Source organism: Salmo salar, chromosome ssa15, assembly GCF_905237065.1.
Source record: "Salmo salar chromosome ssa15, Ssal_v3.1, whole genome shotgun sequence".
In the NCBI taxonomy this organism is placed as follows: Eukaryota; Metazoa; Chordata; class Actinopteri; order Salmoniformes; family Salmonidae; genus Salmo; species Salmo salar.
The window spans coordinates 98,502,385-98,513,338 of record NC_059456.1 but is presented as its reverse complement, the minus strand read 5'-3'; the positions used below and the strand labels follow the sequence as shown (position 1 = coordinate 98,513,338).

General features: G+C 42.2%; 1 protein-coding gene across 1 annotated transcript; it reads left to right on the top strand.

Annotated features, from left to right (window-relative positions):
- Positions 1 to 9,629: 9,629 nt before the first annotated feature.
- On the top strand, positions 9,630 to 10,476 carry LOC123727351 (intermediate filament protein ON3-like). Its single transcript, XM_045696396.1, has one exon. The coding sequence runs from the start codon at positions 9,676 to 9,678 to the stop codon at positions 9,919 to 9,921; it is 246 nt and encodes an 81-aa protein (XP_045552352.1). The 5' UTR covers positions 9,630 to 9,675; the 3' UTR covers positions 9,922 to 10,476.
- Positions 10,477 to 10,954: the final 478 nt, after the last annotated feature.

The window sequence follows — 10,954 nt, the reverse complement described above, 5'->3', positions numbered from 1 at the left end:
AAGGAATCAGTTGCTAACTGTGATGCAAAGCAATCACTATTTTGCTTCCCCTCCCTGCTATTCTGTAGAGAGGGTGTGTGGTCCAAGTCTGGGTTTAAGGATTAAAAACATCTGTCTGCAATGGTCTCTTAAAAGGATAAATATTCCCACACAACACCATAGGCCAGAAAAGGTTGAATTCATTGGCCGTGCTGTCAGTCCAGCATGACTTCTGCCGGGTTCAAAACAACTGGGAACTGAAAATAACAAGAAACTCAAGTCTTTTTCGAGAGCTCTGACTTTTTGACCTGAAGATCACTGAAGTCGTGATCCCAGTTGTCTTGAAAGCATCATAAATGCAGAGAATGACAGACTTTGATGACAAAGTTTGATGACAAAGTTTTCCCGACAACGACTGCTGTTCCAACTTCCTGTTTAAGTGGGCACAGCACAATAATGGTAAAAAAAATTACTACAGTTAATAAGCCTATGTCTTGTATGCTGCTGCATAAATTATGTAATATGCCAGGGATATATGTATACTGTAGCTAAGAAAGTAATACTAAGTTTATGTTTTGTAGTAAGCTGTTAGTAGCCCATGTGTCTCACCCTAAGAATTTGGTCCTTTTCCCCTCATAACTTAGCCTACTGTTCTGACTTGGTGGTGCACATGTAGCCTATAGCCTGTTTTAGTGAAATGTCATCATCGAATATTGTAAAAGCTTTCATTGTCTGCTTATATGCCCCTGTTATTTATCCTACGTTTCTGACTTGGTGTATAGGTAGAATACTGTAAGAACGGCCCATGTTCTGAATTCTGTCACTGTCCATTTACAAAGTGCCCCACAAATAGGCATATCATCTGTCTGATTAATATCTTAATCAAAATTACGACTTGCCTCAAGGCCGGTCCAGATGGAACAAATCTGGACCAATCTTGGGCATCTATTTCTGGGCCAAATCAAGGCCGGTCAGTACAAAAAAGTATCTTTCTTCTCTTGTTGTTTCTCCAAAAGTAGCCTAGATATGGAAGAATGTTATTTGTGCTCACAACAGAAGGACTTTAATTAGCTGTCAAGAAAGAATAATTTAAAAGAAACTGTCCGTGTAGGCCTACCACAGAGGGCTCTCTCAGTATGTCCTCTTAGCCAGTAGAGGGAGCAGCATAACCTATGGTGTACTCTGTTTTAGAAGTCAGACTGACTTATTTTGCGTTGCCCACCAGGAGGCAGCATCGTATGACAATATCTCCCACTCCACCTCATCACCCAACACTACTATGTACAATATGTTCCTTGATAGGCTTTTGAGGGCTCACTCTATCAGACTGTAAAACACAAATAATGGCCCGGCACAAAAAATGTACTTTGTGATACTGATTCACAGAAGCAGCCAATAATTTAGTTGAAGCCATGATGACTAAACCTATTTCAATTTGTCTCTTAATTTTATTCTTGCCTATCTTCATTTTATATTTCGTCGCTGTCTGATGAAAATCTCATAACTACTTTTTAAAATTTTTCATTTTTAAAATATATTTATTGAAAGCAGTAACTAACCTCAATGTACTCTAAACATTTCATGACTCTAGGAACAAGAAAATGTATTCAAAATAGCTTCTTAAGTTTTACAATTGTATGTTTGTTAATAGAAAAATATGGTACATTTTCAATTTCCTGAAAAGTATCTGTTTTGAAGATAAGAGGTTTTCATCAAGCAGTGATGATTTGTATCAAAATAAATTGTCTTTACAAACTGTGATTCTTCTATTATTTTATTTGATTTATTGTAAGAAATGTGCTGTATAAATAAAGTTTGATTGATTGATAACGCAATGAGGGTCTCAGTCCATGCTAAAACACTGACATGTATCACATTAGTAAATTCCAGAGTTCTTTTAACTCCATTGCTGTCATTGTTAAGCCAAACATTGACATGACAATGAGTGACAAGCAGTTGACATGATTACAGCTCAAAACATACTGGCACTCAGGCTAGCATTCCTTGGGATCTTTATGCAAACAATGTTTCTCATACAAACATACCTGGATAAGTGCATCATTTGCATCACTGTCACGTCCTGACCAGCAGAGGGAGCAATTGTAGTAGTTTTGGTCAGGACGTGGCAGAGATTTTTATGTTACGTGTGAGTTGGGTGTTGGACTCCCAATTGAAGGCAGGTGTGTTGAGTTGCCTTTGATTGGGAGTCCTATATAGTAGTGTGTGTTTTTCCTTGTGGTTGTGGGTAATTGTTTCTGTTTAGTGTGTTTCACCTGACAGGACTGTTTGGCTGTCAGTTTTCTTGTTTTGTAAATTGTATAGTGTTCGTTCTTTATTAAATGATGATGAACACTAACTCTGCTGCATTTTGGTCCACTTCCTCAGACAGCCCTTACAATCACTCATAAATAAATCAACATATACTCAAATATGGCATGATCAATGAGGGGATCTTTCCCTTACGGAGGATGGCCTGATACCAATGAGATACATGGCTAGTTCATCAAGATGTATAATCTATTTACTATGCATAAAACATAGAAGAGATGAGAATCATGCAGCTCTTCAACCCATATCTCATAGGAATTGTTAGATGTAAAGTACCCAATGTGATTTATTCTGCTACAAGCTAAAAAAAAAAAAAGAAGGTTTGTTGAACCATAATCAGTGTGCCAAGCCAGATAGCTACTCTACCACGCCTACTTGTTGAATGTATACAGAATGTATGGATATGCACACAGTTGAGGAGCATGATGCTGTTAACCTTCATCTAGAAGATCTACCCCCTCACCCCACAAAACACTTCTCTTTCACAATCTTTTCAGCACTTAAAGGGCGACTGCACTTCCTGATTTTGCCTTTTTTTTCTGAAGATTGCTCATTAAGAAATGCTAGCGGTCATGACTGAAGCCAACCGAGAGTTGTCTTGGGGGTGTGGTTTGATGTGGGTGTGTTATGTTCGTATATCATACCCTGGCAGGAACTGTTGTTTGTTCCTCCTGAGTCACCGTAGCAACAACATAGCCACTTCATCAAAATGGTCAAAAAGATAAATCAAGAAATGTGTCATTCATTTACTTGTTTTTGCCAAGGAGGTCTTGGTCATGCAATTTTACATCTAGCTGAGATGTTTGGTGCAGTATTTCTAAAGTTAAAACATTTGCATGAAAAACTAGTCAATGCACTGCATACAGTCTATTGAGTTGGGAAAGTCTGGCTGCGTGCCCAGGACTGATTTTTGAGAACAATAGCATGTCTACAACTTTATCATCTGCAAGCTGTCAAACTATCGTAAATAAAGCACAAGCTACACACTGTTTATTAGTTCTCAAAATCACTTGCTAGCTAAGCTACCCACTCCAGTTTTGATTTACACCCTGTCATTTAGGTTAAAAGTTAGGTCAAATAAACATGAAATTCACTTATGTTGATAGTATCACAAAGTACATTTTTTGTGCCGGGCCATTATTTGTGTTTTACAGTCTGATAGAGTGAGCCCTCAAAAGCCTATCAAGGAACATATTGTACATAGTAGTGTTGGGTGATGAGGTGGAGTGGGAGATATTGTCATACGATGCTGCCTCCTGGTGGGCAACGCAAAATAAGTCAGTCTGACTTCTAAAACAGAGTACACCATAGGTTATGCTGCTCCCTCTACTGGCTAAGAGGACATACTGAGAGAGCCCTCTGTGGTAGGCCTACACGGACAGTTTCTTTTAAATTATTCTTTCTTGACAGCTAATTAAAGTCCTTCTGTTGTGAGCACAAATAACATTCTTCCATATCTAGGCTACTTTTGGAGAAACAACAAGAGAAGAAAGATACTTTTTTGTACTGACCGGCCTTGATTTGGCCCAGAAATAGATGCCCAAGATTGGTCCAGATTTGTTCCATCTGGACCGGCCTTGAGGCAAGTCGTAATTTTGATTAAGATATTAATCAGACAGATGATATGCCTATTTGTGGGGCACTTTGTAAATGGACAGTGACAGAATTCAGAACATGGGCCGTTCTTACAGTATTCTACCTATACACCAAGTCAGAAACGTAGGATAAATAACAGGGGCATATAAGCAGACAATGAAAGCTTTTACAATATTCGATGATGACATTTCACTAAAACAGGCTATAGGCTACATGTGCACCACCAAGTCAGAACAGTAGGCTAAGTTATGAGGGGAAAAGGACCAAATTCTTAGGGTGAGACACATGGGCTACTAACAGCTTACTACAAAACATAAACTTAGTATTACTTTCTTAGCTACAGTATACATATATCCCTGGCATATTACATAATTTATGCAGCAGCATACAAGACATAGGCTTATTAACTGTAGTAATTTTTTTTACCATTATTGTGCTGTGCCCACTTAAACAGGAAGTTGGAACAGCAGTCGTTGTGGGAAAACTTTGTCATCAAACTTTGTCATCAAAGTCTGTCATTCTCTGCATTTATGATGCTTTCAAGACAACTGGGATCACGACTTCAGTGATCTTCAGGTCAAAAAGTCAGAGCTCTCGAAAAAGACTTGAGTTTCTTGTTATTTTCAGTTCCCAGTTGTTTTGAACCCGGCAGAAGTCATGCTGGACTGACAGCACGGCCAATGAATTCAACCTTTTCTGGCCTATGGTGTTGTGTGGGAATATTTATCCTTTTAAGAGACCATTGCAGACAGATGTTTTTAATCCTTAAACCCAGACTTGGACCACACACCCTCTCTACAGAATAGCAGGGAGGGGAAGCAAAATAGTGATTGCTTTGCATCACAGTTAGCAACTGATTCCTTCCAAATCACTAATTGTTGAATTCGCGATTTCCGACTTGTGTAATGTTTATGTCCAATGGCCGATTAGCACCAATACATTTTATCTATAATTTATCTTGATATGACAACGATTGAAAAGGATTTGCCAGTAAATTGTCGATGTGATTCACGATGATGACTGCTTGTCGAGATTGCTAGTTAAGATTTTGAAAGTTACATGATCAGTCCAATCAAAACTACGATAGATATAACGTGATTTGACATAATTTTATCTGTGGCCAATGACCTTGAGCCTTCTTGGAAGGGCACTTCTAATGTATAGCAGTACCCAAGGGGGCTTGAACTGCCTAGATCGCCCTGTAGATTCTGTGGTGGTGTAGTATCCCCATGAGTGACAGAACACTGAGCAAATCACAGTGCAACTAAAGAAGATTACCAATGCCTACACTTGGTATATTCTGCTGGCTGCCCGTCCACCACAAAAAGCACTGAGCTAGGCTTAAACACCTGCATTTTGGAGCTGCCTTACTCAAGAAAGAGACCATGTTTGTATGCGGCTTTATTAACTCAATATATATATACTGCTCAAAAAATAAAGGGAACACTTAAACAACACATCCTAGATCTGAATGAAAGAAATAATCTTATTAAATACTTTTTTCTTTACATAGTTGAATGTGCTGACAACAAAATCACACAAAAATAATCAATGGAGATCCAATTTATCAGCCCATAGAGGTCTGGATTTGGAGTCACACTCAAAATTAAAGTGGAAAACCACACTACAGGCTGATCCAACTTTGATGTAATGTCCTTAAAACAAGTCAAAATGAGGCTCCGTAGTGTGTGTGGCCTCCACGTGCCTGTATGACCTCCCTACAATGCCTGGGCATGCTCCTGATGAGGTGGCGGATGGTCTCCTGAGGGATCTCCTCCCAGATCTGGACTAAAGCATCCGCCAACTCCTGGACAGTCTGTGGTGCAACGTGGCGTTGGTGGATGGAGCGAGACATGATGTCCCAGATGTGCTCAATTGGATTCAGGTCTGGGGAACGGGCGGGCCAGTCCATAGCATCAATGCCTTCCTCTTGCAGGAACTGCTGACACACTCCAGCCACATGAGGTCTAGCATTGTCTTGCATTAGGAGGAACCCAGGGCCAACCGCACCAGCATATGGTCTCACAAGGGGTCTGAGGATTTCATCTCGGTACCTAATGGCAGTCAGGCTACCTCTGGCGAGCACATGGAGGGCTGTGCGGCCCCCCAAAGAAATGCCACCCCACACCATGACTGACCCACCGCCAAACCGGTCATGCTGGAGGATGTTGCAGGCAGCAGAACGTTCTCCACGGCGTCTCCAGACTCTGTCACGTCTGTCACGTGCTCAGTGTGAGCCTGCTTTCATCTGTGAAGAGCACAGGGTGCCAGTGGCGAATTTGCCAATCTTGGTGTTCTCTGGCAAATGCCAAACGTCCTGCACGGTGTTGGGCTGTAAGCACAACCTCCACCTGTGGACGTCGGGCCCTCATACCACCCTCATGGAGTCTGTTTCTGACCGTTTGAGCAGACACATGCACATTTGTGGCCTGCTGGAGGTCATTTTGCAGGGCTCTGGCAGTGCTTCTCCTGCTCCTCCTTGCACAAAGGCGGAGGTAGCGGTCCTGCTGCTGGGTTGTTGCCCTCCTACGGCCTCCTCCACGTCTCCTGATGTACTGGCCTGTCTCCTGGTAGCGCCTCCATGCTCTGGACACTACGCTGACAGACACAGCAAACCTTCTTGCCACAGCTCGCATTGATGTGCCATCCTGGATGAGCTGCACTACCTGAGCAACTTGTGTGGGTTGTAGACTCCGTCTCATGCTACCACTAGAGTGAAAGCACCGCCAGCATTCAAAAGTGACCAAAACATCAGCCAGGAAGCATAGGAACTGAGAAGTGGTCTGTGGTCCCCACCTGCAGAACCACTCCTTTATTGGGGTGTCTTGCTAATTGCCTATAATTTCCACCTGTTGTCTATTCTATTTGCACAACAGCATGTGAAATTTATTGTCAATCAGTGTTGCTTCCTAAGTGGACAGTTTGATTTCCCAGAAGTGTGATTGACTTGGAGTTACATTGTGTTGTTTAAGTGTTCCCTTTATTTTTTTGAGCAGTGTATATTTCTTTACATTGTTTGCAAATTGATGTGTGACATGAATTAATACCAAAATAACATATAAAACAGGCACACACACACACACACACACACACACACACACACACACACACACACACACACACACACACACACACACACACACACACACACACACACACACACAGACACACAAACAAAAAAAGATGGGTCGCCAATGACGGGTCACCTCTGATATGGAACTGGTCCCCTCTTTGCGGCTCCACTCTTCTGGGAAGGCTTTCCACTAGATGTTGGAATATTGCTGTGGGGACTTGCTTCCATTCAGCCAAGAGCATTAGTGAGGTCTGGCGCTGATGTTAGGCGATTAGGCCTGGCTCGCAGTTGGCGTTCCAATTCATCCCAAAGGTGTTCGATGGGGTTGAGGTCAGGGCTCAGTGCAGGCCAGTCAAGTTCTTCCACACCAATCTCGACAAACCATTTCTGTATGGACCTCGCTTTGTGCATGGGGGCATTGTCATGCTGAAACAGGAAAGGGCCTTCCCCAAACTGTTGCCACAAAGTTGGAAGCACAGAATCGTCTACAACTTTAGGATCTGCAAGCTGTCAAACTATCGTAAATACAGCACAAGCTACACACTGTTTATTAGTTCCCAATATAATTTGCAGGCTAAGCTACCCACTGGACATAGACGTCAGTTCAACATCTAAAGTTTTGATTAAAACCCTGTCATTGGATTTAGGTTAAAAGTTAGGTAAAATAAATGTGAAATGACCTTACGTTGATTACTTTTTGCAAAGCTAATCAGTTTTCCATGTTGATTCAACGTCATCACGTAGAATTTTTGTTGTTGAAATTATGTGGAAACAACATTGATTCAACCAGTTTTTGCCAAGTGGGTAGCTAAGTTCCAACTCTGTGTTTGTCAATGAAGTTAGCAACTAGCAGGCACATTGAGCAGCCAGGCCACAATCAGCTTATCAAGTCACTGGCGAGTGGCGACGTGTGCTTCGACGCCGTTTAGTTGTTTACAACATTCTCACTATCTGTTACCAGTGTGCCTTTGTCTGGCAGAGTTTCATAGGGAATCATGTTACAAAACAGGTCACGGGGACACAAGGTGCTTGTGAATGAGTTTTGGAATATTGACAAGTTGCAGTTGGAATACAAGTGCACTCTAATCGTCTCAATTCTAATTTTGCCTCAAAAAGTGGTAGACTCGAGTGATTGACACTATCCACCACATCAGCAAGTGGCCGCTCCATAAAAGGCTTTGGGCCAAGGGTTATTTCAACATAACATTGACGACATGTTGTCTTATGTAAACAAGTCTGAGGCGCTGCGTAATGGGCAGATCTGTCTCACTGTCTGGAGGTTCTGGCTGCTATGATTAGCAGCTGATAGAGGGCAATCAGCACATCTGCTTCGTTCAGGTTAGTGGGCACTGGGCAAGTGGGCATGACTGTAATCCACACCCAGCCCTCCAGTAAATTGTGACAAACTGACTTATAAAACTCAGTTTCGGTCGAGACTGACTTTATGAGCATAATTATTCTATTTACACTTTGTAGTCAATGTTGACACTAGATTTCATGTTTCTGACTCATATTGATGCCACATAGGCTGTTTAAAACCAGAGAAGTTGGTTCTAAGGTGCAGTTGACCTTTAAAGGTTAATCCAAACATGTCTGTTATTAAAGGTCATACTGTTATGCTCATGAATAATCCCCCTGATTAATGAATTAGCCTCTCACTCTCTCTCTTTCTCTCTCTCTCTCTCTCTCTGAGACATTGTGACTTGACACAACATGCTCATGCTCTTTACAGGCGATTTGAAAGGATAGATATGCTTTGCCAAAGTGGGTGGGGTTATATCCTGCCTGTTTGGCCCTGTCCGGGGCCCCTCTTGTCTCAGCCTCCAGTATTTATGCTGCAGTATTTCATGTGTCGGGGGGCTAGGGTCAGTCTGTTATATCTGGAGTATTTCTCCTGTCTTAACCGGTGTCCTGTGTGAATTTAAGTATGCTCTCTCTAATTCTCTGTCTCTTTCTCTCTCTTTCTTTCTCTCTTTCTCTCTTTCTTTCTCTCTCTCGGAGGACCTCAGCCCTAGGACCATGCCTCAGGACTACCTGGCTTGATGACTCCTTGCTGTCCCCAGTCCACCTGGCCGTACTGCTGCTCCAGTTTCAACTGTTCTGCCTGCGGCTATGGAACCCTGACCTGTTCACCGGATGTGCTACCTGTCCCAGACCTGCTGTTCTCAACTCTCTAGAGACAGCAGGAGCAGTAGAGATAATCTGAATGATCGGCTATGAAAAGCCAACTGACATTTACTCCTGAGGTGCTGACCTGTTGCAACCACTTTGATTATTATTATTTGACCCTGCTGGTCATCTATGAACATTTGAACATCTTGGCCATGTTCTGTTATAATCTCCACCCGGCACAGCCAGAAGAGGACTGGCCACCCCTCATAGCCTGGTTCCTCTCTAGGTTTCTTCCTAGGTTCTGGCCTTTCTAGGGAGTTTTTCCTAGCCACCGTGCTTCTACATCTGCATTGCTTGCTGTTTGGGTTTTTAGGCTGGGTTTCTGTACAGCACTTTGTGACATCAGCTGAGGTAAGAAGGGCTTTATAAATACATTTGATTGATATATATACAATATAAGTGAAAGTGTTTTTCCCCTTCTGTTTTGTGGTGCATTTAAAACATCCATGATATTCATGTTTAGCCAACCTGTATTTACCAGTTGTCTCTCTCTGTGTCACCTTACAGCAAGCTACAGCTCCTTCCCTATGGAGAGTGCTAACAGCACCTACAGCAGTGGCTACTCCAGTGGTTTCGGCGGTGGATATGGCGGTGGATACGGCAGTGGATACGGCGGTGGATACAGTGGCAGCAACTACAGCTCCGGTAGCGGCTACGGTGGCGGCAGCACCTCCAACGTCACCACCCAGAACAAGAAGAGTGTCGTCATCAAGATGATCGAGACCAAGGATGGAAAAGTTGTCTCTGAGACCTCCGAAGTGGTTGATGATTGAGCGGCTGGATAATGCCCTTTTGTCTACCCTCTTGATCACCATTCCACTACAGTGTAACAATTAAAGTCAAAGGCAAACAATGTTACATGAGCACAAATATAAATGTGGCTCTTAAGCAATAAACAGTTTTAATCCAACCAAAGATTGACCACAGAATATTTTTCTTGTTCATACTGTATGTCTTATGCCTTTTCTTATTCTGTACTAAAACTAAATGCTTGCAGGAAATTAGCAAAAAATGAAGTTGCAACTTGTAGAACATTCTGTCGAAACCTCTGCAACCCTGTTAACTGTAAAGAGGGCCATTCTCTGAGTTCAGTTGCATGAAATGGATGATAATGTGTACTGTCCATGACAAGCGTTGCTCAGAGTGGGTGTGAATGTGACAGTGCAGCACCAGTGTTCTTGGTCAACCTGTCTAAAATGTCTGCTATGCTAGATAGTAGTGCATGTCTTCCCTGTTGTGTTCTGTTGGACCCCAAAGAAGCTTCCCACTGTTGCCTGAGGTGCTGTTTTTGCTACCAAACAATTAAATGTGTTTTTACTGAAAACTTATTTTGTTGTGTGAGTTTCACGTCTTTATTCCTGCAAAATCTAATTCTTGTAAAAGTTTCTCCCAACATGGGTTTCATACATAGTCTCAGTCGGTATGAAGTCAGTACTGAGATAATGCTGGTAAAACTGAAAAGGAAGGAGACAGAGAATCATCTGGTGGTAGAAAAGGAGAAGACACACGTTGAGGGTGATATGCACAGCACCTAAACAAACTACTTCACACCTGCACACAAGCCTTTCTTCAGCTATCATACTGTATTGCATTTCATTCCTTTCTTCGGCTTTAATACTGTATTGCATTCCTTTCCCTTGGCTGTTATACTGTATTACATTCCATTCCTTTCTTCGGCTGTTATACTGTATTGCATTCCATTCTCCAGGTGTTATACTGTATTACATGCCATTCCTTTCTTCGGCTTTAATACTGTATTGCATTCAGTCCTTTCTGCAGCTGTTATACTGTATTGCATTCATTCCT